At 50.6% G+C, this 27,395-nt stretch overlaps 1 protein-coding gene across 4 annotated transcripts in view; it reads right to left on the reverse strand.

Moving 5' to 3' along the window:
- Positions 1–27,395, reverse strand: part of DPP6 (dipeptidyl peptidase like 6) — an 846,033-nt gene that overhangs the window by 256,828 nt on the left and 561,810 nt on the right. For all 4 annotated transcript variants that reach the window (XM_031455765.2, XM_031455767.2, XM_064487178.1 and 1 more), the window contains exon 3: positions 25,843–25,941. In XM_031455765.2, the coding sequence (XP_031311625.1) occupies positions 25,843–25,941 (99 nt within the window). The remainder of the gene's footprint in view (positions 1–25,842; positions 25,942–27,395) is intronic.

The following is a 27,395-nucleotide window of genomic DNA, read 5'->3' on the forward strand; positions in this document are numbered from 1 at the left end:
CATACTTTGGTGCCACATTTAAGAATCCTTTGCCAAATCCAGTGCCATGAAGATTTACCCCTGTTTTCTCCTGAGTTTAATAGTTTTAGCTCTTATATTTATGTCTTTGACCCAGTCTATAATTTAATTTTTTTCTTTTTTATTGACGTATTTTTGATTTACAATGCTGTGTTAGTTTCTGGTGTACAGCACAGTGATTCAGTCATACATCTGTTCTTTTTCATATTTTTTCACTATAGGTTATTATAAGGCATTGAACATGGTTCCCTGTGCTGTACAGCAGGACTCTGTGGTTTATTTAACAGTCTTTGATCCATTTTGAGATAGTTTTTGTATACGGTGTGAGGTAAGGGTCCAGTATCATTCTTTTGTATAGTGCCGTCTACTTGTCCCAGGACCATTTGTTAAAAAGATGTTACCTCTCATTTTCATGCTGCTTTTTATCATAGCTTGAGCATTTTCACAGGTGTGAGGTTATGCAGTTTTACTCCGTAACAGAACACTGAGGCGATCAGCCCGCTCTGAGGTTGACAGGCTTGGAAAGCACAATTGCCGCCTTTTCCTCCTGCACCTTCAGTCAGCCTGCAGCTCCCAGAGTCGTCTGAAGCGAGGTGGGCTGGGGCGGCATGCCCGACCTCCAGCACAAGTCGAGGCGGAAGTGGTGCACACCGCTCCTAGGTTTGGCCTTTTCCTCCCCAGTCACCCAACCCGACTGAACTTCTCAGCCTCTGCGGCAGCTGGACGGGGCCGCGTGGCTGACTCCCGACCGATGAGGACTACAGGAAGGGGCGGCGTAGGCCTCCTGCAGGCCCAGCCCCTGAAACCCCCGTGAGAAACTTCCCATCGTCTTCCTGAGTCTGTCACCGAGACACAGAGTATCCCATGGAGGAATCTGTGCTCTTACAGACACCATGGCCACGACAGGAAGGCGCCTTGGTCCCTGAAAGGTGGCATGGAGTGACCCTCAGGGCCAGCCCAACCCACATTAACTGCAGTGTGAGGGAGAAATAAAACCGTGCAAACTACCAAAGTGCCGAGGCAGAGAAGGGCAGTTCAGGTACAAGGAGGCATCAGACGGAAGCGGACTCCTGAGATGGCAGCGAGGCCCAGAGCGCGGGGGCTGAGAAACACCCCAAGCTGCAGAGCGAGAGTTAGAGGTGCTTTTCCCGGACCCGAGTCCTGGGCAGGGAGGGAGCAGAGGCAGATGGGCACTTAGCATAAAGAGCAGCTGCTCAGACAGGGCCTTTCCTTACAAAGCTAGCAAACAGCAGGGCCGCGGCGGCGCGCTCTCCTGACTGGGCACCTGAGGCTCATTCAATCAAGCCGAGCAGGCGGGGGGTGGGCGGGGGCAGATGCCAGGATCTGTCAAAAAAACTAGATTGATTCTGAGTTGCTGCAAGAGAACTAATCAGAGCTAAGGACAGACAATTCTAGGGAGGAGTCTTAGATCAATACCATGGAGAGGCACGTGCCAACCGCCGCTGGCTTCCCCTGTAGGAGCACTGAGCTGTGCTGAATGGACAGGTTCAGATCCGGGCTGGCTGAGCGCGGACCAGGGGTTGCAGAGATTCCTTTGCTGTCCGGGTTGTTGACATGAAACTAAACCCCTTCCAGTCCTGCTTCTGCCTGCTGGCCCTCTGCACAGGTGACTGATGCCCACAGCAGGGTCTAGGTTCGGAATGAATGCCCGAAGACCCCTGCTAAATCCCATGCTCCCGCATTCCGTTAAGATTTGACTTAAGAATCACCTCCTCTACAGAGCCTCTGAAGACGAGCACTTCTCTGCACGCACCATCTTCACTGTGGGCTTAAATGTATTTTTCTTGCAAACCTCTTAACTTGATTACACATTCTAAATATTCCCCAGATGCACAAAGGTTCATTTTGTTTTTAAATTTCCCCGTAATTCCATAAGTACTAAGGGCCTTTAATAACACAACCAAAAGTGCTTTTGATTATAAAGGGCATACAGTTGGTACTTAATACACTGAATGGTCATCAAAGGAAAAAGTGCCTTAGGAAATTAGATAATATATTTCATTCACTTGAAAGCCAGTTTCTGTATCTGCTGGAGACTTTGGCAAACCCAGAGTGGTCTAGGCAGGCCTGGGAAGTGTGGTATAAAACTTGCAGGCTGTGAGAGCAATTTTTAGGAAAACTGTCCTGATCCCTGTTAACCAATTACTATCAGAAAGGGAACATGTGTGAGTACACAGTAATTCTCTTCCTCACTGAGAGCACAGAAAGAGGTGTCTGGTAATGCTTCTTGCTAATCCTGCGACCACACCAAGCAGCACGGGAGGCGGGCGAGGCGGGAACTTCTTTTATCCTAAATACGGATCTCAATTTCAAGAGAGAAAAGAAAAACATTTATCTCTTTCAGGTGTTATGGGTCATCAGCTGTTACATGCTTTTAGCCTTCTATACAGAGAAGAATGAAAGAAAAATCGCTTTTAAATACGTTATTTGGAAGAGTTTAGCTAAATACTGAGTATCGCATTAAATAAGAAAACAAGACAGTATGTATTTTTTATTATTCAAAGGATGTTCCCTCTCAAAGCATTAGCTATTTGAGCACTTCAGAGTAAATATGCCAATGGGAATCTTTTTCAGATAATTGTATTGTTATAACGTATATTCTTAAACACTAAAAATGTCGCAAATATGGGTTTCAATCTACTCAACTCTCATCCCCACAGAAACACACTGCTCCTGGTAGCATAGAAAATTGTGAATATTTTAAAGTCTTTCTTGAAAACTCTTGAAAGCATTGATAGGGAACAAGTGTCCTTTTGAGTATTATCCAATACGTTACATGTGTCAGAGATGAATCAGGCCATTCTGAATACAAAGAAGAAAGGATTACATGCAAAATCCTTTAGGAGGAGGAGCCACTTACAGAACCGAGGAGTAAGGACCTCTGAAGAGCTCCTCCTTTATAAAAGCAATGAGATCGCAAACATTGTCAAAATCAGTTTTCCAAAACTCTGGCAATTAACCAGTGGCTGTCAACAATCTGAGATGCATTTATTCAAGTAAAAGGGCTGAAATCTTGTCAGAATACTGATCTTTGTGGCCTTTTAACTTGCTCTGTTCCCATCTTCTTCTCCCCATCTGCATGATAGTCTTGAAACCCAACAGCTGCATGATCAGAGTTGCCATTAAAATCATCAGCTTAGAAGCTGCTGGAGGGAGAGGCACAGCTTTACAGCTCTTCAAAATCCCCATTCCTAGAGGACGGTCATTATTTCATCTGCCTAGCTGGTTCTTGGAAACCTGCACTCACAGGGTTTGTCTTCATTTGATCTGACTCAGACTTGCTCACTGCAAAAGCCTTTCTCTTGGGGCATTTATCAGAAACACTCAGTGACAACTATTAAGCATGGCAGCTGCCTGAGGTCATGATACCAGCTGGAGTAAAGGAGAAGCTGACCGATAAAACCTAAAAGGAAAAGCTAGGGGTGAGATGTCCACGAGGGCTTTGAAAACCTCCAACACACTGCTGGGAACCTAGAAGGCTACGTCCATGCGCAGGACCATAGGCACGCCCAGGAAATGGCTAAGAGTGCCCCAGCCTCTCACCTCTGGCGACCCTGAGCCCCGAGACTGGCGGGTGTAAGCTGCCTGCCTGAGTACGGAAGCTGTGCCCCAGCACACACGGAGCTTGCTGGTAAAACCCGGGAGATTCATGGTTTAAGATGTTTAGGGAAATCTCTGTCCAGTCATCGTGTGAACACCAAGCCAACCCAGCAGAGACTTCAGCGGCCACATGTGAAATGAATGCAGGCTTCACTGAAAGCCACTAAACATATAAACATCAACAACCACAAGTATCAGTAAGACCCGAGAGAAGGGTGGTTTGCCTTCCAGAGTTGCTACACTCTATTATTTAGTATGTCCACTATAGAACAAAAAAATCACGAGACACGGAGAAACAGGAAAGTATGGCACATACACAGGGAGAACAGCAGCTAATAAAAACTGTCCCTGAGGAGGACCAGACTTTAGACGTACTTAAAAAACTATTTAATTAGCTATTATAAGTATGTTCAAAGAGCTGAAGGGAACCGTGTCTAAGGAACTCTGGAAAAGGATGAGAACTATGTCTCATAAACAGAGACTATAAATAAAGAGATAGAAATTATCTAAAATGAACTAGCTAGAAATTCTGGAATTGACAAGTACAATGACTGAAATAATAAAATTCACTAGAAGGGTGTGAAGTAACATTTGATCTGACAGAAGAAAGAAGCAGTGAACTTGATGATAACTGAGATCATCTAGTCTGAGGAACAGAAAAGAAAAAAAGAATGAAGAAAAATCAACAGAGTTTCAGAGACCTGTGGGACATCATATGCTTAATGGGAGTCTAAAAAGAGATGTGATTGTGTTGAGATAAAGAAAAATGCCATATGATGTCACTCATATGTGGAATCTTAAAAAAAAAAAAAAAAGAAGACAAATGAACTTAAATATAAAACAGACTCACAGACACAGAATACAGACTTGTGGTTGCCAAGGGGGGAGAGGGGTGGGAAGGGACTGACTGGGAGTCGAGATTTGTACACACTGACAGGTAGATATAGAATACATACAAAAGTTCACACTGTGTAGCACAGGGAAATATATACAAGGCCTTGTGATAGCTCATGGTGAAAAAGAATATGAAAATGTATCTATGTACATTCATGTATGACTGAAAAATTGTGCTGCACACCAGAAACTGACACAACATTGTAAACTGACTGTAACTCAATGAAAAATAAAATAAAATAAAAGGAGATGTGAAAGAGAAAGGAGCAGAAATAGTATTTTAGGAAATAATGGCAAAAACATAGAAGAGAAGGGAACACTTCTCAGCTCATTCTGTGAGGCCAGCAATACCTTGAAACAATAAAAACAACGAGATCCCAAGAAACCTGCAGACCGCTCTCTCATGAACACAGACGCAAAACTTGCCACAAATGGCAAACCAAACCTAGCAACATAAAGGACATCATACGCCACGACAGAGCAGGATTTATCCCCAAAATGCAACTGGCTCAACACAGGAAACCAGCCCATGTGACGCACGCAGTGACAGAGACGGGGACGAAGGCCGCGTGACCATTTCAGCATGCGCAGAGACGGCCCCCCGACAAAGTCCGTCTCCTACGCGACACCGTGACACTGAACACACCGGGAACAACAGGGAATTTCTTCAGCCTCAGAAAGGGCATTTGTGGGAACCCCACGGCTAGTGTCATCAATAATGCTGAAGGGGTGGCAGCTCTTGCCCTAGGATCAGGAGCAAGGCAGGGGTGCGCACCCTCTCACCCGCTCAGCACCGCGCTGGAGGTGCTCGCCAGGGCAAGCAGACGAGAAAAGAAATGAAAGGAAGCCAGACTGGAGAGGAACTTCTTGTTGTAGATGATATGAATATACTAAACTCCACTGATTTATATATTTAAGCACATTAATTACTCAAACACAGGCTTGTACACCAATGGTTATGGCAGTTTTTTATTCACAGTGGCCAACACGTGGAAGCCACCAAAATGTCCATCAGCTGAGGATGGATAAACAAAACGCAGTATGCACATAACAGAATAACACTTAGCCATAAGAAGAGTGAAATTCTGATATGTGCTACAACACGGACGAATCCTGAGAACAGTGTGTTAAGTTAAACAAGCCAGACACAAAAGGACGGACACTGCTCAGTTCCACTTACATAAGGCGCCTAAAATAGTCAACAAACAGAGAGTGGAAAATAGAGAGGCTAGGGGAGGGGCACCTGGGGGTTAGTATTTTAATGGGGACAGAGTTTCTGTTTGGGGTGATTGAAAAAAAGGGTGATGGCTACACAGCACTCTGAAAATACTTAATACCATTGACCTGAACGTTAAAAGCAGCCAGGATGGTGAACTTCTATTACGTGTATCTTACCACAATACAAAAGCGTCTTGTAAAGAAAACAACAACAACTCACTTTTAAAAGGGCAAAAACATTGGGGAGAAATTTTAAAATATGAGCTTTTAAAAATAAAAAGTGAAAGTTAGAGGGAAGGCTAATGAGAAAGAAACTGCACGTGAACACGGTACTCAGGGTGGTGAGTGCGTCCTCCTGCGGGCACGGCTGGACCGCTCTGAAGGTCCTGCACGTGCCTGCAGGGGCTGAACAGATCGGCTCACCAACGGCAGATGGCGGAGGTCAAGTGTTTTACTGTGAATGAGGGAAATGACCGAGAAGCAACAAGTGACAACTAGAACATTCCGCGTAGAGACATCTGTATGAACTATGTTTAGCTTAATACAGACATAGATGGCGATGACGGATGGCTGGATACACAGATACAGGGAGACTTGTGGATGTACGCAGGTTAGCATGTACACATGTATTTCCTCACTCTGGAAGCAATGACGTCCTTGAAGCAATGACCACAGATCTTGGTTTCTAACACCATTACTCAGCAGAAGGAACCAGGGCTCCTTGGAGAAATGGCTAATTCTAGGGTCTGGAAGGGAAAATGTGAGGTACGTTGGGAGCATCTTGTAGTATTAGAAAGTAAGAAAGAAAGAAAAAAAGTAAGGAAGGAAGGGAGGGAGGGAGGGAGGAAAAGAAAGGGAAAGAGAACCGCCACGATGGTGAGATGCATGTGAGTCTACTGGAAAGAGCGTCCAATGGTCAAAGCGAGAACCACTTGAGAAAAAGCCGCACTGAATTACAACACAAAGGATAAAATAAATACCTATGAGTTGATATTAATATAATTAAATGGTCCAATAAATAAATAAATGGCAGAGAATAGACAGATCTGTCACGTGGAAGAATTCTAAATAATTCACACAGATGCTCCGCTCTCAGTAAGGCAAACATGCCTTCCATTCCTGTGCATAGAGACCCCTTCCAAAAAGCACTGGGGAAAGGGGACCTTTACAGACACCTGACGGCCACGGCCTCAGTCAGGTGCTGGAGGGGACCGTCGACAGGCACGTATCCTGCTGACGGCACGGCCCCCCGAGGGGGAGTGGTGAGAACAGTGCTTAACTCCTGCGCTCTCCCTCTCAAAACCCTATGCCCCCAGTCTAGTGATGGAAAAAACAGAAAAACTGTCGTTAAAAACATCACACAAGAGGCCTGACAAATATTCCTTAAAATATTTGACTTGGACGTTTAGACTTTTCAGAGGCTACAACCAGAACGCAGTGAAAAGAACACATTCCCAGTTGGTCAGAAAAAGTCCTCTGGTTCTAACCCAGCAAAGAGCAAGTTTTCAATTTGCCAAACATTTCTTTCTGGCCCTTAGTTCCCCAAACTACAAAGTCCCCTTCAGTATGCTAATTCTACATGGTCCCAGAAATGCACGTCCCATGTCCCAGGTGACGCGTGATTGAGGATTTAAAACCACAAACTAAGTTGCAAAATTTCATCTGATTTTAATAAAGTTCCACAGCCCAAAAAAGAAACTGATACTGTATATTTGCCATTTCCTATTTTGTCTAACTGAAAGCTGCCTACAGAAACTTGGGTATTTTCAGTTTTAAAAGGCTATTTTTAGTTCAGAAAGGCTATTTTTAGAGGCAGTATTTAATTTTCATTCTCAGAAATATGGCACCGAGCCTTTGGGTTGTAATGATCTGTTGGGCAGAGAAAGAAAGATGAGACAAGGGTAATATTTCACAAAAATTAAGTCCCAAATGCTGATCCATTGACTTACGTATTCCTGGACTCAGAGCTCTTCCAAATCACACCTAACTACATTTAAGAAAATAATTATTGAAGCTCTTGGCTTTGGCAGAAAGCAGTGCTCTCGTTCAAATGATCATCTGTCACATCGCTAATGTTATTATAAATGACAGGCAGCTAAATTTACACTCAAGGTAACATTATATATTAATAAGAGAATTAATAGGTCAGTCATCAAGAAACCATACACCCAGTTAACAAGCCAGATAGCATCTGTCTTCATGCTTGTTTGCTACACATCTGCAGCGAGATCATAAATCTCCTTAAATGCCAGCCTTGCAGGCAGTGCTCTAGCGAGGCTAAAAATAGCGCCGTCATTATGGCTGTCATGTGTGTTCTCAGCCACCGGGGGGCACTGTTTCATAAACCGCGCTAAGCACTGTTTGGCTTTTAGAGCTAATTAAAAATAACTGAATATAGGTGGAAAGAAGACATTATTTCTGGATCTATCCACGTTGGTAAACAGGGATAATTCAGAAAAAACGAATACGTTATTGTTCGTATTATTTTGTCCACATTTGTCAGGAGCGTGGGGCTTTAGTCCCCGCCCACCCGGGGACAGATGCGAACGCTCAGCAAGTCTCAGAAATCCGTCAGCCTTAGTGTCCTTCTCCCAGACCAGACGTTTGTGGAAGCTTCATAGCACGTCTGGAATATCTTCACAAGGTGCGTGGCTCTGGTCTTCAGCGGTGTGGCTGTTGGCCTCACCGGGTTCTCGAGACGCTCCCTTACTGAGAAGTTTCTGTCGTGGGGTTTGACCGAGTTAGCTGGAATCGAAGTCACGTGAGACTCCAACGCAAGAGCCGCGCTCCTTTATCATCGCTGAGAACGGCGGCCAAGGCCGTGTGTTCACGACACGGAGACCTGAGAGAAGCGTGACTGCAGGCACAGCTAACAACAGGCGGGGAAACTGGTGAAGGGAGGCGGGGGAGCCGAGTGTGAGCCCGCGCTGCGGTCTCCAGGCGTTTGTAGTTCACGGTGGGGCTGTTCCCGCCTCACCGAGCGGCCCGGCCTGCAGAAGAGGCTCGGTGACCGAGCGGCCCGGCCTGCAGAAGAGGCTCGGTGACCGAGCGGCCCGGCCTGCAGAGAGGCTCGGTGACCGTCTGCTGAACACATAAACGCGTACCAGGCAGACACCCACACGGGTAAGCCTGGGGCTCTGCCGGCCTGGCCGGGGAAGGCTGCGATTACAGACGGCACAGGACCGAGAAGTGCACCTGCAGCTCCACCGCCTGACTCTCCGTCTTCCCTGGGAGAGAAGAAACAGAGGATGAGTGGAGTTCTCGGGGAGTCTGGAGTCCCCTGGGCGTGGAATAACCCATGGTGACCGTCACTGTGCGGTTGACCAGACAGAAACCTCAGGAGACAAGTCCAGGTTTCCAGTTACGAGCCCTGAAGCCTCAGCGCCCTGCAAACTCCAAAGATGTTAACGACAACGCTACGCGAGCCTGCGCCTCCATCTGCGTTTGCCCCGTTCCCTTTCCTGCTGCAAAGTCCTGGTCCTCAGCCGTGCTCGGATGGCCTTGGGTGCTCCCCAGGTGTCAGGCACGTCCCCATCTTTTCTCAGATGGGAACACTGAGGCACGGCAAAGCCCGATACGCTGTCTAAGGGTATGCAGTTAGGAAAGTACGTCGGGCTAACGATCTACCGTCAGAGACGGGTTCCCACGTCCCTAGGAGAGAAGCGCGGGGCCTCCTCGCCTGTGGCCACTGCGGCATGTTCATGCCCGTGTGCGACTGGTGTCCCGCCCGCTCAAGCTCTGGGTCCTCCCCGGTCGCCCGGTGGCTTTCAGACCCATCGGTTCTGGCTCCCTAATTGACTCGCGTTCCTCTAGCAATCCCCGCAGGGCCTCTGCCGTTCAAAGCCCGGAGGGAAAGGCTGGGCAGCTCCGAGTCGGAAGACGGAGGCGGACTGAGAATGGTTCCCTGTGCCGCTGTTCTCTTCCACGCTCCTGTCACACCGTTCCCTGGCCTCAGAGCTCCTTCCAGAGCGCTGCCTGTCTCCTCATCGTCCCCACGAGGGCGCCACAGCCCCCGCTCCTCCCCGCCCAGCGCGCGGGAAGGCCTGCTGCGGTCCCGTGGGGCGGACTGGCCGTCGGGGCGGGAGGCAGGACGGGGGCCGGCGGCCGGGACGACCCGCGGAGGCAGCAGGAGGGGGCGCGCACGAGCCCGAGGCCGGAGGGGGCGCCGCCGCGCTGTGCTGCGCGCTCCTCCAGAGCTGCTCCGCTAAGTACGCGCAGAGAATGCACATCCCTTGTAAGGAAGAAGGGCCCGTTTTATGCCAGTTTCCGCTTTCTTCGTTCAGCGCCGCGGGGGGGCCGTCTCTCCGCGGTGGGGCCTGATCTGGGCGGCTCCCGGCCCTCCCCGCTCGGCAGGCCGGAGCCCGCCCGCCCTCGGCCGCAGCTCCAGCTTCGGAAAGTGCCCCGGGAGGGACCGCTCCAGGCGGAAGGCGCGCCGACCGGGCGGGCCAGCCCGGCGCCTCCGGCTGCTTAATCTGTGAGAGGACAGGCTGGACCACGAGATGATCGAGGCCTGGAGCGCTGAGAGGCGCCACGGCGCGGACCTGCCAGGTAAGCCCGCGGCGGGGCAGCTGGCTTCACCGCCCCCTCTGGCGCCCAGCGTCGTGCCTGACACGTGGTAGGTCCTCCACACGGTGTGGGTCGAGTGATCAACGACCGAATGAACCAGAAGGCAGCTGCCTCGAAGACGGGGATGCGCTTTCTTTAAAAACAACACAGACTTAACAGCGAAAGCAAATCCAGAATTCTTTACGATCGTGGAGGGATAACCTACCTTGGGCATTGAAAGAAAATTAGGTAGATTTAAAAAATTAAAAAAAAAATTTTTAAAGAATATGGAAAGGAATATACGGATGTACATGTATGACTAAAACATGATGCTGCGCACCAGAGATTGATCCAATGTTGTAAACTGACTAGACTTCAACTTAAAACAAAAAAAGAAAGAAAACAAGGTGTCAGGTGTACACCCTGGTTTTTGAAGGGACACCGAGGCGGACTTCTAGCCCCTTCCCAGCGTGCCCTCCAAGTTCCCATAAGAGCAGGAGGGAGGCCCGGCCGGCTCAGCGGCCCTGCTGGACGCAGGTCTAACCGCCCCCCCTTTCTGTGAGAGAGGCCCCCTCACAAGGCGGAGAGCAGAGTCAAAGCTCCGCTCCTGCCGAGGACACAGGGAGCCCGGCTCTCCCGGCCTCTCCGCGTGTGCGTTTCCTTCTCGGGGCTCAGGGGCTTTGACACTTGCCGGTAAAGACGTTGAAAATTATGGGATAAATAGATGACACCTGGTAATGGGATATTCTCATCTAGTAAAAACCTTGAATCTCTGGGCTCCCGTATTCCCCTTTTGGGTCAAGTTAATTATATTAAGTGAATTCTCATAGCTTTAATGTTCATAACATCTTCATGCTGCTCTTCAGAAATGAATTCATTCCTTCTAGACAGGAAATTTGCCGGCTCAGACTCTGAGAAAAAGGATTCTCTTTAATGCATTCAAGAGGTCCACTTACATTTGTATTTCTCCTGAAATAAATTGTTTGCCAGTGTTTGTTCTGGGAGAAAAAAAAATTTTAAACACATCACGGGCGTAGCATTAAAAATCAAGATACACAGTATGTGTGAAATCCAGAAATCTTAAGAGACTCGCCCTTATGAAAAGTTACGCCTTTGCCTGGCACGTTGTCTGTTGCAGACACGCACTCGGGACGGGGTATTCCCTACTGCTGAGCCGCGGCGGGCAAGGGGTGCTTCGCTCCAGCAGAAATTGGTCCTCTGGTCACGAACAAGGGTCTGCAGGACACAGCTCCCGTGATCCTCGCTTAATGAACCGTCGGCCTGGCGCCCAGGGACTCCTATCTCGTCTTCCTCTCCCTGCATCCAGGTGCGCGCGCAGCTGCTTACATATGTGACCCGCCATCGCCGCCGGATTCTGAGCTTATTAAAGGGGGCGGCTGTGATTAGGCCACCCCCCTCCATTGTCCAGGACTCTGAATGAGGACAGTGATTCACAGAAACACACATACACATCCTTTCCTAGCCTGCATCCACACTCTGAGACGGGGCAGGTGTCACCACTCAGAGACCAGCACGGGTCCCTCTGCTCAGAGGAGCAGGAGCGGAGAGGCCCCCACGGTCTGACCCCGACCCCCGCTTACGCCTCAGCGCCCACCAGCCTCCCCAGCGTTCCCGGATCAGTTCCCCACGTGCCAGTCTCATCCTCCCATCCTTTGTGATGTTAACAAAACTCCCTCCTCCCCTTTTCTACTACCAAGCATTCTTCCTTGACAAGGTCCCAGGTATGTTAAAATGTCCCTTTGGTCCAAGTGTCACCCCCGGGGGACTCTGAGCCCCCGTGACAAGAAGCCCCGATGTCCCCCCCTCTCTGCACTTTCTACACCCCTCACTCCACTGTCTGCGCCTTGGGAGGCACCTGTGTCATTTAACTGTCCATCTCAATTTCCCCCAACCTGCCTGAGGGCAAGGACTCCATCTCATTTCTCTTTATGCCACTTTTTCGGTTACTGACCAAATGAAGGAACAGATGGAGTAAAACCGCCTGACTTGGCGGAGGCGAAACGATGGAAAGACAGCGGACGGGACCCAGGAGGCCAGGTGCACAAGCTTGGGTAAATTACCCGGCCTCCGTGGGCTCCGCTCTTCCCATTTCAGGATGTAGGCGCCCTGTCAGACGGTGCTCCTGGTTCTTCCCTCGTCTCAGAGCCTACAGTTTCTTGGCGAAGACTAGCAGGTCCACATTGGAAGGGACCTACAAAGCGAGGGATGGTTTTCACAGAGCCAGGAGGTGTCCTGCCCGCACATAGAGCAGCTCCTTGCCTGCATCTACGCAGAGGCCTCGGCCATCGCCGTCTGACCCATGTGCAGTTCCAGAAACAGGACTTCACATCCTGAATTCTCCTAAACACTGAAAATCACCACCCAGCTCAAGAAAGCCAATAGTGTCAGTGAACTACCCCAGGCCTTTTGTCTCTCACAACTTGTAAGATTCCGTATCATTAACAGAGTTCTCATTTCTGTAGGATGACTGCCATCTTATTATAACTATCTTAATCTCTCTCGGCATCCAAAAGATAAAGGGACTCCACTGCAGACGGACTCTGCAAAACCCGAGTACGTCAGTCCTGCCTTCTACACCCTTCAGTGAAGCTGTGGGCACCAGGCCTCGGCTCTTTCATGGCAAGCTGGATCAAGTCTCTGCGGAGACCCTGGGTGGGTGGGCCTGCGCCGTGGGCCCAGGTCCCCGAGGTGTGGGAAGTCCCACGTCTGGGCTGACAGATGGCACAAGAGTGGACTGAGAACTAGACGGATGTCGTCATTTTGTCCCCCTGTACGATGACCTCACCCAACTGTAGTTCACTCACTGAAGTCGCACTTGACCCAAAAGCACCTTAAAGGCTTGAGAAAGCTATTCAAGCTGAGCCTCAGAAGGACCTGGTTCTAGCTCAGAGCTGGCCCCCGCCGCAGTCCTGGGGTCATCGTCCGCATGTAGGATGACTTCTCTGAAAGACCCACGTTAAACGGCACTGACGGCTCCCTCTCACCCCAGGGACACAAGAAGCACCGTCTTCTAAAGGAACCTCAGGTTAACCTGCAAACTGAGGTCACTGGGCCGTGGCTAAGCGGACAGACATGCACGCTGCATGGATTTTAACTGACTGGTGAAAGGCCACTTCCCTACTCTGGGCCACATCTTATGGGACAGCCTCAAATGAGCCTCGACCCCAAGTGGGGTTTTACAGCTGGTCTTGTGAACAAAGCCTCGGATGCAGAAGGAAAAGGAAAAATGGGGACATGACCCTCACCCAGCTTAGAGGACCACCCCTGGAGTGCGGCGTGGGGTCCACGCCGTAGTGTTTGGAGACAAACCGTCGGAAGTGGCCTCTCCTCTGCTGTGACACTAACCCTGGGACCCAGATGATTTATTAATAACTCTCCAAGCCTCAGTGTCCTCACATGTAAGGTGGAGACACCACCATCCACAAAGGACTGCTGTGAATATCAGATGAGCTCATGTGCATATAACACACGGTGCAGGCACAGGGGAGGAGAAGGGCCAGGACGAGAATGAGGGCAGAGGTGGAGGCAAGAAGGAGAGGCCCCCTGGGGGTCCCCAGGCCACAGAGTTCTCTTATTCCTTAGAAATTCCTAGGAAGCCGACACACAGCGATCTCTTCCTCCCCAGGATTGCCCTCTCATCGGGCTCCTCCACTGCTACCTGATGAGCGCACTGGCCTCCTCCGAATCCTTTCCGGAACAAAGCGGCGTGAGTTCAGCTACTTCCCTCTATGCGTTCATTTCCCTAACACTTCCTGGGCACTGCACCAGGTGTCGGAGGGCAAGCAAATAAAAACCACCGATGCTTTAAGAGTTCACATGTACAATATGCCTTACATTCTACACACAAGGGACAAACCACAGCTTTTCTTTATGACCCAACTCAGCCACCTGAGCAGCGCTCCTGGATCCAGCAGACACTTCGTTCACGGTGACGCTCCAGGGACACTGCTTGACTTGTTTACGTTGTTTACGTAGCTTGATCCCCAGAGACTCAGTCTTGCTTGGTGCCGGAATGGCGTCCCCGAGCTAGTGCGAGCTAGTAACTTCAAGACATGAAGTTACTACCCAGAAAGAAGCCATGGAGACACATTAGGGGCGCTGCTGTGGTCGTTGTTTCTCACGTCCATCAGCTGGTAATTAACAGACTCTTATGTGCAACCCATTTGCTTGTTTCACTCAACTTCCTTGGAGATCTGATCCCCAAATTCAGTTTGAGAAATCCAGCAATTCAGCTTACGGGTGAGCACTCAACCTCGGCATCTTGTGTTCAGTACGAAACCTATTTCAACGAGAGGAGTCATGGAGAAGAAAGTAGGAAAAGAAAACATCCCGTGAAAGGTTGGAATCACATTACGTTGCCACTTACCCCTCTGATTTCAGCCCAAAAGGTGCCCTCTCACTCGCTGACCGCAGCACATCCGTCCTCTCTCTCACATATTTCTTGTGCTCATTCACAGGCAGACTGCATGCAGGGGTTTATAGTACGTGTAGTAAGATGTGTCTCATTTCTTTTCTTTTTTAATTGAAGTCGAGTCGGTTTACAATGTGTTAATTTCCAGTGTCCAGCATGGTGACTTCACACCAGTCAGAACGGCCATCATTAAAAAGTCCACAAACGATAAAATGCTGGCTCTGGTCTCTGAGGCAACGTGAACACGTATCACAGAGCTGAAGTGACTTCCGAGGTGCAGCCCCGCTCTCTGGTTGTGGATCTACCACCCACACCACCGGAGGTGAGAACTCGGCAGCCGTCAGGCAGGGTCTGTACCGTTCTGCCCGTTAGAATTCCTGACTTGGACGCATCAACCCCCCTGGGAGCTAGTCCGCATTTACTGCCAATCTGCCAGCAGAGTGTCAGACTGCAAACAGAAAACAAACTCACTGAAGTCCTAAAAGTAATCATCCGGCAGCAGTCTCCTTTCAGGTCGATCCCTGTAGTTCTTAGGCATGTGTGTTTGCAGATCACAACTGTGTGAAGGGAAGTACTTGGTGCCCAGAGGTGGTGGAGACGGGGTGAGGGGCTAACAGAAAACACGAGTCAAATAGCAAAAAGTAACTAACTTCCGGTGGAGGAAGCAAAGCTCACACTTCACCTGGCTGCCCTGTGGAGCCTCGGGGGGCGCGTGGGACCACACTTCTGCCGTGACCCCTGGGGTGCCAGGACGTGAGACCAGCGGTGAGGGGTGGGGGTGATGTGCACTGGACGAGGTCACGGGCCACCTAAGGAGCTGCGTGATCCTTAGAGACCACGAGGGGAGAAGATACTGCCCGGGGACACTGTCTTGTCCTTCCCAGACACGTCCAGATTCCCGCAGCAATGAGGGGCCAACCTCACAATAACTCGGTTAATGCCCCTGTATTCAGTCAGCATAAACTTGCCGCGAACCCTGGGCAGGTTCTCGGAGCCCTTTGAAGGTACTTTCAGTGTTAAGTCAGATGGGACCCTTAGAAAATGAGCGCGCTCCTCCACTTGCTCGCTGGGTGGCCCAGGGCAGGTCACTCAGCCTCTCTGATTCTAGGTGCCCGCGTGTGCACAGCCGGTGTCACTGGGAAGCACTCTGCTACTCTGTGGTTTCTGAGGTTTGCTCTGTTTCCCCCTTGCTTTTGGTGGGATGAAAGCCCTGTGTCGGCGGCCTTGACCGAGTAGGCTGGGACCCAGGGCAAAGGTCACAACAACTCGCCTGTATTTGAGGTAAACAGTAAGTGTACGCATGCGCCAGTTATATAAGCCTTGGAACCAAGAAAGCAGAAGTACGCATGCGTCAGTGGTGTTATGTCAGCCCCGCGAACAAAGACACGCACACTGCGCATGTGCGGGCAGGACGGGTGCGCCGCGCCGCGCGCCACCTTGCTGTTCCGCTCCAGGTCGGCTCCCCGCGCGTGTTTCCGTTTGGGCAGCTCACCTCCTGGAACCCCTCTTCAGCCCACTCGGCTGACACCCCGTCTAAGGATCCGACCTGGGAGAAGTGAACAAAATGAAGTGGCTTGTCGATTGGAAAAACTCCTTAATTTGGCTTTTTGGTTGTTGTTGAGAAGGTCTGAGTGGCACCCAAGGCAGGAGCTCAGAGGGAGGGTTGCCAAGCTAAAGTCATCTGCATAGTGAAGCTGCTTAAATGAGCTGCCTCCTGTTTTTTTCCCCCCTATGGAGTAGGAGATTGTGTAGGAGCCCAGAATATTCAGAGAAGTAAAGGTCTGGGCAGAGAAGACTGTGACCCGAGAGACAGTCCCCGCTGGGACGGGAGGGTGCTGATCCAGAAGCAGCAGGTGTGAGGTTGGCCCTTAAGTTGGGAATCTGCATCTTCAGAAAAGCCCAGAGCTGCTCAGCATCCAAAAAGTCCAGACACCAGCATGTCTAGGCCTGTAGCCTTCCCCTCCTTCTGCTCCAGGAAGACAGAGGCGAGACACACAAAAAGGTGAATTCCATATCGACCATTTATGAAGGATCCACCCTGGTACTCAGGACGCCTCCTTCTGGAAGATTCCCACTTGCAAAAAGACCACAGGGCACTGGCTATTTGGTTCGCCCCGAAGGCCCCTGAAACATTTAAAAGGTGAACATGAAATTCATGCTAAGTTTGCAGGCGACTCTGGTTCACGTCGCATCCCTCTGCCCGGACCCCGTCCCCGTCGGCATCGGTGCGGGGCGTGAGGTCAAGGTCAGAGGTTCTGTGACGGAAGCAGCAGCAGCAAAGCGAGGCCCCTCGGCTTGGGGAAGACGCCTAAGGAAGCAACCAAGAGGCAGGGAGAGCCAGCGAAGATTCTCTGAGGCAGGAATGCCCAGGGGCGGTCAGAAGAGGGGCGTGTGACAGTCATCTCTCAGTCGCTCCATCTCTGGGTGTGTAAGTGTTCTCTGACTCTTAACCCTGCATAGAAGTCTGTACTTAAGTAGTTTCATGTCACTGAATTTGGGAGAAGAGAGGGGTGCAAGGGACAAAGCAGAGAGGAGAGAGGACTGTCTGCACGGGAGCCACCCTGGTGCACAGGACAGAGCGGGCGGTGGGGGTCAGTCTGAGAAGAGCTCAGGAAACATAAAGCATTGAGAAGGCCACCAGGCTTTCCGTGGGACCTGGGTTCATGCTTATGCTGAGTGGTGACCCCAGGCAGTGAGAGATCTGTGGGTACTTGGGTCATGTGGAGATCATGACATCCCACGTCCCTCCCGGGGTGGCTTTGAGTGATTCTTGGAAACTGTGCATTAGAGGACGGAGCCCAGCATCCGCTGCACTTTGCATAGAATCCATCAATGGCAAGTGAAATAATCACGGGGGAGGGGGGGCAGGTCTCGTCTCAGGAGCCCGGTACCCCGTCTAGTAGGCTCTCCCCATGAAAGCAGGAAAATAGAATCGGATACATCTTTTCCCTTACACACATAAGTACGATTTTTTACAATGCCAAGACTTACAGCAGGTAAAGAACCTGGTTATCCTTCAATCAACCAGAAACTCACTTACCCAGAGTCCTTTCCCATGACACTCGATTTGCTGAGTCATTCAGCCAAGTAATATTTACAGAAACTTTATTACATGCCAGACACGCTGTTCCCATGAGGGAACTAGAGCGTCACTACAACAGACTCACAGCCCCAAGGAGCCCGCCGTCAAGGGCACGGCAGAGGTGTAGACGAACACCTGAGCACAAAGTTAGACGCGCTCTGGGCACAGGACCGAAGGGTCGTCGGGGACTACGCTCAATTATGGAGGAGATCAAGTGATTCATTTTTTATTAATTAAGAAGGTGATCCATGCTGGAGAAGATGCCGATGATAATTAATTAGCCTGCAGCAGGCCGCCGTGGCTAAGGACGCGGTGGGATGATTTGAAGGAAACTAAATGGAAATGTCAGTGCTGGCAGGAGGGTCACTGCGATCAAGGCTGCCGGGTCTCTAATGAACAGCACCTCCTGATTTGCTTTAAAAAGACCATTCTAGACACAGAGGAATCTCTCCCCACCCCCCAGGCTGCTGTAAATCGGGACGTCTGCACCTTCACAGGCTCCCTTAATTTGGAGGAAGGTAAAATAAAGCAAGACCCGTGCGCCCTGGTCTGTGGCCTGTTGGGGTGAGAGTCTCGTCGGCGTCCCACTGTGCCCACTGTCGGCGACCCCCTGCCCGCGCCTCGTCTAGTCTGGAGGGCGGACCTGCCGCAGGAACGCGTCCTGCTCCGGCTCCGGGTGCGGCGGCGGCCTCGCCAAAGCCCCGGGCAGCCCCGGCAGCCCCGAGCCCGAGGCGGCCACGTGCGCTCCGGAGAACGTCCGGCCGCCTCCCTGAGGACGGAACACAGTGTGTACGTCTCACTTGACATCCCTTCTCTCAAGAAGAGATCCCCCCGCCCCCAAAAGCCTCCCCTTTGTCCTGCAGACACAGCTGAGACAGGCTCTCACTCCGCGCTCTCGCCAGAGGCCTGCGTTTGGGTCCCCAGAGACGGAGGCTGAACCTAAATTTCCCAGGGAGGCGCGCTTGCCGCCTGTGAAGTGTCCGAGACTCGGGACGCGCCTCGCTTCGCGGGGGGGAGCGCCGCCCGGCTGCGCCCGCAGAGATGCGGCTCCCTGACAGGCGCGCGGATTGACAGCAGCAGCAGGGCCCTGGGTCCCGCAGTCATTTACGGGCCCAAGAGCCCAGCGAGGAAACGGGGGGCACCGCGCGTGGCGCAGGGAGCTCTGTGCCCTCGAAAGGGGAAGCGGCGGCCGCCGCCTCTGCGCCAGGCCCTCCTCCGGCGGCGGCTGCCCCGGTCCCGCCTTGCAGAGCGGGCGGCGTCCCCGCGGCTGGGGACCCTGCGATGATGCCCTGCTGGAGGCTGCACGGGGTTCTGCGGCAACCTGGGGAAGTGAGCCACTCATTCTACTCGGGCAAAACCAGAGATACTGTATTTTGGCTCAAGAAGGAAGGTGAGTTTCTGAAGCAGAGACGAGCTGAACAGAAGCGTCTCACACACAGAACGGAGGCCAGGGCACCAGGCTGTCTCGAGCAGCTACCGGCACTGTTTCTGCTACGTCGCTATTACTGCTTCCGCGGCCACCGGCACCGAGGGCTCCTGCCTTTGAACGTTTCCCGCGGGTGACTCTGAGGGGAAACTTCGGAGGGACAGTTAGCAGGTCGTAGTTTTAGCTCAGATACTGGGAATGTGGGAGATGCATTAAGAAGGAGCTGGAACAGTGCAGACAGGTGGCTGGCTGGCCACTCGGCCTTGGTCTGAGCTCGCGGGAGCGCCGTGGGGGACGGCCAGGCCCCGCCGCGCTGAGGCAGCCCACGGCGTTCTCGGCCGAGCGCCAGACAACCGGGCGCCTCTTCTCCCGAGGAAGAGGGAGTCTCGAGAACTACCTCAAAAGAGAAGATAAATTGGTGGTTTCCCCAAACGTGGACTCTAATTTCATCTGCTTCTCAAGGGCTTTAATAAGGCACAATGATGCTTCTCAACGTGCATTTTAGGTAATGACTTCAAATGATTACTGTTGTTATCTCCATCGGCACACCGAGCCGCGGAGGAAGATCTTCAGTCTTCGAAATGTCCTTCTGGGCATTCTCCTGAAGTGACTCTGGCCTGTGGGTACAGGCTGCACCAGAGGACCCCCAGGGAACTGCTTCACTCTCTGCAATTCTAAGACTTAATGGCTCTGATTGAAAAATGCGGCCCTCAAAAAGCAGGAGGAATACCCAAACCCTTTTAAACTTGAATTCCCCCTCTATCCAACCCCCTGAGCTTCATAAAAAAAAAAAAAATCCATCTGGTTTTACAGAATAACAATAGAGAAAAGATACAACAAATATGGAAATCAAGCTGCTGGAGCCCTGCGCTCTATCTCCAATTTTATCTCCTAAAACATATACTTTCCCAGGATCAGCCAGCCAGCTGATATTTTCCTACAGTCAAAAGAAGCAATTTTCCCCAATTTTACAGTCTCTCTCTAGTGTTGCATCTGAGAGACAGAAAGGGCTCCGCGCACAAGAGGCTGGATTAATGGGAATGAGTGTAAACAAACACAGTGGAGAGATTCTGGAGCCAGCCAGCCGCAGTGGTCCCTCCCGCGTCCCACAGCCGTTGAGGAGGAGCAGGCTGTGAGGCCAGGCGTTGCCTCGAGCTGGCAGACAAGCTAATCCAGCCCTTTGTGCAGCTCCTACGCCAGCCCTGGGCCCACCTGCATCCTAAAGATAGCAGGAGGGGAGAACTGGTCCCTGAAGGGTGCTGGTGGCCCTGGCCTGCTCGGAGCACAGGGCAAGGGACTCATCAGACCATTGCCAAGTTTCAGCTGCCTTCCTGAGAGGGAATCTGCAAAAGCAAATAAGCTTCCTGACACGTGTGCGGCCCAGGAGTCCCACCAGGTGCTATGGCATCGGGCAACCTGTGCAGGTGGACGCAGCGCACTCAGGAGGGCACTTGAGCAGCAGACACAGAACTGAACCTCAGCGGCACAGAGACTGTGATTAAAGTCGTGGAGGGAATGGTTCCTTCTACAGGGAGTACCCAGAGGCCTGAGGACCGCGGCCACCTAGAGGCTGGAGACATAAAGCTCCCTCCGGCCACGTCATGATCCCTCCTCCTGAGCGCTGCTCCTGGTCCTGCTCCCAGTCTCCAGTCCTGCACCCTTTAGCTGGACTGCTGGCAGCTGTGCCCGCAGTTAGGAGCCGCAGCCCGAGTCTAAGCTGGGCGCTGAGCGCGCTGAAGGCAGAGCTGGCAGGAGGGCTTGACGTGTTAGGTACGAGGTACAAGAGCGAGCAGAGCAAAGCGCGGCCTCGAGGGCTTCAGCCTGTTCTGCCAAAAGAACGAACCTCTCATCAACTGAATTGGGAGAGGCTGTGGATGGGGCAGTGTTTTGTGTTTTGGTGGATTTTTAAATTTTTTGAGAGGGTGGGAGGGTGTAGGTCAGGAAGTCAGATTTGGAGATGCTGAAGTTCGGGTCGTGATGTCTGTAAGACATCTCAGGACTTCAGAAGCGAGGTCTGGTCTGGAGAGTAAGTTAGCCATCATCAGGCAGTGGGGACTACTTTACGTCATGAGACTAGGGGAGAACACCGAGGGAGTGCGTGAAGATATCGAAAGGGGGACAAGGACAGAGCCCCAGGACCCCAACGTTACACGTCAGAGAACAGAGCGAGCACCAGCACAGGCGCCCCAGAAGGAGCTGCCCATGAGGCAGAAATAAAACCAGGAGAACCTACAGTCAAGTAGAAAGTTTGTGCAGGCAGAGTGGGTACTCAGTTGTGCCAAATGCTGCCGATCGGCAGACTCAGATGAGGTCTGTGATGTGCCCGTGGAATTTAGCAACCTGGAGATACTGGGGACCTTGACAAGGAGGAGTGTCAGGGAGTGCGTTTGGAGACAACAGGAGAAGAGGAACTGGAGACGTCACAGAGGGACAACCGTTTGCAAATGCGAAGAGGAGCGAGAAAGTGGGCAGTGCCTGGCGGGGAACGTGGAGTCAAGCTAAGTTTTGTGTGTGTGTGTTTCGGTGTGAGAAGTAAGAGCGTATCTGTTTGCTGATGGGAATCACCTGCCACAGAGACCAAAAAATTAACAATTAGAGAAGAAAGGCGATATTTGCTGCCATTATTGCTCAAGTAAGTGAGGCAAGTTGGCCTCTGATGTGGGTAGATTGAGCACAGACAGGACATCTGTGGTTACAGGCGTGGGGGAGGGGCAGAGCGCGGGGCGGGTGTCGACGCTGGTAGGTAAGGAGATGTGAGGGCGAGAGTATTCTCAAGCTTTCTTCCAGTAGGTTTAGATGAGACGTAGGCTGGGAAGAAGATGTGGAGAGAGAAGGTTTGTAATTATCCATCATCTAGGAGTCTGAAAGAGTGAATAGACAAGGAAAGCTCAGGAAGAGTGGTCCATGGACATAAACAGACTTAAAGGTCTGAAGCAACCAGAAGACCTCATCACAGCGGCCACCTCCTGTCATGCAGTCCCAGCACAGCACACGAAGGGACCCAAAAGGTTGAAAAGTGCAGTGCGGGTTCTATAAATCACGTAAGAATTTACCTGACTAAGCAAATGCATGGAGACACTACGCCCTGGCCAATTTCAGGAGGCACGTGCCTCCTCCTTTATCAGAGCGCTCAGGGTGAGTTCAGATGCTGTCAGCGCTGTTGCTCTGCACGCCCCGTCTGGCTTGCCCCCACGGCGGCAACAAACACGGGAAGTCTATTATTTGAAGACTGTTTTACCAATCAATTTCAGAAAAGGGTAGATTAAAAAGTCATCTCTAGTATAAAAATGGATGAGGAGAAATTGAACTCCCACCAACCCATTTCCTCCTGATAAAGTGTATTAGCTCTAGATGATTAACTCCTATATTAAACCCAAGATATATTTGTTAACTTCAGTGTTTAATGTGCACTTACGAGAGTCAGTCTCTTTGTCTGTGGGGAATTACCCCATTTTTCTTGATCACTTGGGTATTGTGTTAGTTTAACATAGCCCCATGGGAAAAGAGGATACTAGAATACAGAATTTAAGAAATAGCAGTCATTCTGAAATAGTCACAGCCTGTGTAGTCTTGTTTAAAACACACAGAGTAGCCAGAACGGTTCTGAAAGAAACTGGCTGGAGACAGGCGAGACATTCTATCCAGGGCTGGAGACATTCTATCCAATGTAGCAGCTTATAGAAACCAGAGAGACCTAGGTTCAAGTCTGAATTCTGCTGCTTATTAACTGTGTGATATTGATCCAGTCATTTAAATACCCCAAGCTCAGTTCCCTCATCTGTAAAATGTGAATGATGATAGTTGTGAGAATTAAATGTAAAGCACTTGGCCTAGAGCTTAAGATGTGGGAGACCTCCAGTACGTGGCGGTGGTGGCAGTGGTGACGGTGGTGATGTGATGATGATGATGGTGGTGATGATGATGATGATGGTGATGATGGGGATGGAGATGGTGATAATGATGGTGATGGGGCTGGTGGTGGTTGTGATGATGATGGTGATGACAATGATGATAAGAAGAGGCATGGGCAGGAGAAAGTAGGAGGAAGAGGGGAAGGAGGGGGCTGTGGTAGTGACGATGGTGGTGGGGGTGACTCCCAGCCTACCACAGGGAAACTCTTCCATGGGAAGACTGCGTGCCTTTTCTGGGCCCAGCAGCTTGCCTGCTACATTGTAGACACTCAAGAAACACTAATTGAATGAATTAATGTTCTGATAATTTCTAAAGCTCATCTCAGCATTTGACAACTTGTGGAATCCTATGAGTATAATCTTTCCCTGGGTCTTAACATTTAGACTTGTAAGGTAAAAAATGAATGAATTCTTTATGGTATTTATAAAAATCAATTACAAATGCACAGTTGATCACTGCAGTTATTTCATTCACTGTAAGCTAGTGCGTCTTTAGGGAGCCGGGAGGAAGGGGGTGGCCAGGCAGAGGAGTAAGGGAAAGTGGGAAGGCAGCTCAAAGCAGCGGGCAGGGGAGCAGTGCCGCTCCCTGCGGCGTGCAGGGGAGAGCAGTGCTGTTCCCTGCATTCCTGATGGTGCCTGGTTTTTGGGGAGACCTGACCACCTGCCTACTTGGCAGCAAAACTTCACACTGTGTACATTTACAAAGGACAAATCCTCTTAAGGAAACTCCTGGACACCAAAGCCTGTTTGTTTGAACCGCAGGTGTGTTTGTGAATAGAGTTGACCTCCTGGAACAGGCGGGCTGGGCCCTTTCTGCTGGGTGCAAGGCCGCCCCTCAACTGCCCAACTCTGTGGATATAAGGAAATTCTGGCTCTTGTCCTCTGGCCAGAAAGCTGGCACATCTCAGGACCACACGTCTGCCACACACATTAGTTCATGTGATACAAACACGTTACGATAGCAACCAACACGGCTTCCTGCAGACATGTGGTGCTCTTGGACCCCAGAGCTCGGCTTGTACTTTTTAAATTAGGGACGCTGATTTAGGCCAAGTCTGAAACCAGGGGCTCCCTAATATAAACATTTCACTGTATTAGCATCTCGTGGAGTCTTTGCCGGGCCTCCGCTGACCTACTCTGAACCCTATACCTTTGAAACCAAGTTTATGCATGCCTTTGAAACTGCTTCTCAGGAGGAAGGAGAAGGCCGTCTGTGTTATGATCGCCGTCCGTCGCTCCCTGATTTGTCTCCAGAACAAGGACTCTGTGCTCCTTAAGGAGACAGTAATCATCTTTTACTCCCAAGATCAGGCCCAGAGCACACGAGCAGCGCTTGCATCCTCCCTCTGCGGTGGGTAAACACAACAGGAGGCAAATGCTAAGCCCCCTCAAAACAAAAGGTAAAATTCCTTCCTCAAACAACAGAGGCCTAGGCCCTATCTGCACCGTGGGCTTCCGCGTGCCCCACTGCTGTCCACGCTGTCCCGCTCTCACTCCTACCCAACTCCCTTGACAAAATACATCCCCTCCGAGATCCAGCTACCTCTCTTATTTCTAAATTAGCTCATCTAAAGATCAGAAATGAACACCGAAGCCACGGCAGAGGGCGGAGGGGAAGCCGCCGCGCTGGCAGGAGACTGAGCGCGGCGAGTCACGGGTGATTTTTGAGCCTGTGGCGCGTGACAAGCAGTGCAGAGGATCTGACGGCAAGAAGACATGACGACACGGCGTCACTCAACAAACCAGCAGGGGAGAGAGCACCAACTGGGAGGTCAGGAGGCGGCTTCCAGCCACTGCTGCCACTGCTCAGCCCTGTGCCCTCAGGAAAGTCGCCTGCCCTCGCTGGGCCTCACTCACTATAAAACCCAGGACGGGAACCAGACCTCCACCTTCCACTGTAAGGTTCTCTGACCTGGGGGCTAAGTCTCAGGTGCATCCCACTGAGGCTAAGACTAAACGCAAGCAATATCCCTGGAGATCACAGGAGAGGTTCGAGGACCAAACGACGCAGGAGGGATGCAGCGAAGCCTGCAGAGGATGGGAGTGTGGTCATGCACATCTTTCCTCCCACGACTGCACTCCAGCATCATTTCTGACCCAACTAAAGGAAACAGATGACATTCCGAACCAAAAAAAAAAAAAAATATTGTGAACATACTGCCTTTTGCCTCCGGTTCTATTTTGCTTTGTTGTTTAAAAAAATCCCCCCAACAAGAAAACAAAGTTTCATCCAGATCCAACTTCAAGAGGAAAATTAATTGATCAGCATCAGTGCCCTGGGCTGTTTCCTTCATTAGACAGCATTCTAGAAGAATCCTTTCAGTTCCTTTTGGCCCCTGTATCCAGCTGGGAATGAAAGCAAGAGAAGTACCGAAGGGAACGAGGAACGTGGACACGGGAGGAAGGCTCGGCTGTGTCTCTCACTGTTCCGTTGCTTAGCAACATCTCACATCTCCGTCTGAGAGATAATGGCTCAGGGAGGTGACACAGACGACCCGTCTCTCACGAAGGAGCAGCCTGATTTTCACACACTTTCTTGGAATGGTGAGAGGATGAGGATGACAGCGAGAGCTCTGGGGAGCCGCTCCCAGAGCCAGCGAGAGGATGTGACAGGCAAACGTATAAAACCCAAACTCTCAAAAAGTGGCAGGGAATGGGAAAGCGGCTTCTCACGTGCACAGGACTCAGGACTCACCACTTATCCACTTCGCCTCGGGGTCGTGAATTTTGAAATCTTCACTGAAGAGATCTTCCACGGTGACCTTCTTCTTTTGAGACAAACTGTTATCTTCCGCTGGAAAAGAATGAGGCAAATAGTCAAAAATTTTATCTTTTGATAAGAAGGGAGGACCACTAAACACTGTGACTGCCTTTCAGAAACAGTATATACGGTAAACATGACGTCTACAAATAAATGCTGGACAAAAGCCAGTCACGCTTTTCGTTTGTTATTGAACTACCAGAAACTACGGTACGGGGAGTCACGATTTGGTGAAATGGCATCATTACGCCCCTTTCATCTCCAAAACATAAACGATCATATTTCTTAGGTATAAAAGTAAATGACTGTTTCAAGAGTGACTTGTGAGCAATAAGGTGGAATAGTCCAGAAAGGAAGGAACACATGCTCAGAATGGATCTCAGCTATATAACGTTATCAGTCATTCATTAAACATTTATCGTGCCAAACGCAGACACCGTGTTGGGTGCTAGAAATTCAAAGACAACTAACGCATTCTTTACGTATTTATTCTCCAGGTGCCTCCCTTGCCCCTGGCCGCCTTCAGGTGGGGGATTAGCTCTTCAGATAGACTTATGCCCCTAGTCTGTGTGCAAACGCTCAGGTTCTGCCCCGCTCACCTCACCATGCTTCAGAGTAAGCACCTGGGATGGGACTTGAAGGCACTAAACATCCATCCCAAGAGGAGATGTTTAGTTAATGGCACCGGTGGGGAGACTTCAGGAATCTGGCAGCTTTTATCCTCTTTCTTGAGGATGAAGCTTCTGGGGTTTTAGATCTGCATCCACAGAGGCTCCTTCCATTAGAGGCACAAAAATCCATTCATCTACTTTGAAAAGACAAAGGGCTGTCCTGGCCTCTGACCTGTGAGCCGCAGCAGATGCACCACCCAGGGCAGAACATCAAATCACCTTCACCTCTGTTGTACCAATAGGAAACTCTGTCTGAGCCATTTCTGCAGTGCATCCTTATCTAGAATGCTTGTTCGCCACCCCATGCTCTTAAATGAAAGATGCCAACTGGTTGCTGCACTTTTCCCGAAAATCCCAGTCCTCTTCTCGTCTGTTTTGTGCTGTGCTGCTGTGGGGGGGCATCCTCGCGCTAATTAAGGTGCGTATGTCTGTGTGCATCCTATGTCGGTGGCTTCAGATCCGTGTGTCCTTACTTTTTATGTTTGTTTCTCTTTTCAGTTTCTGACTGTTGATCAGCCTGTACTTCTTGGGCTGTCATGGTGTTTGCCCTCAACAATACTCTTTGCCTCTTTTAATTTCCTGTTTCAAAATCTGTGGCAGGTTCGGAAGACAAGAAGAATTTCTGTTATACTACTTAATGAAATAAGAACAAATAATCTCTGAATGAAACCCCCACGGCTTCTTCTAGGATTCTGGTGTGTAGCTTTTGCCACATCTCCTGTGGTTTCTTTCTTTTGGCCTCTCTGGACATTACAGGTTACTGAAGCTCTCAAAAACTTAGTGCACTGATTGATTTCTTGAATATCAAATAAGATT

Source organism: Camelus dromedarius, chromosome 7 (genome assembly GCF_036321535.1).
Source record: "Camelus dromedarius isolate mCamDro1 chromosome 7, mCamDro1.pat, whole genome shotgun sequence".
NCBI classification, from domain to species: domain Eukaryota; kingdom Metazoa; phylum Chordata; class Mammalia; order Artiodactyla; family Camelidae; genus Camelus; species Camelus dromedarius.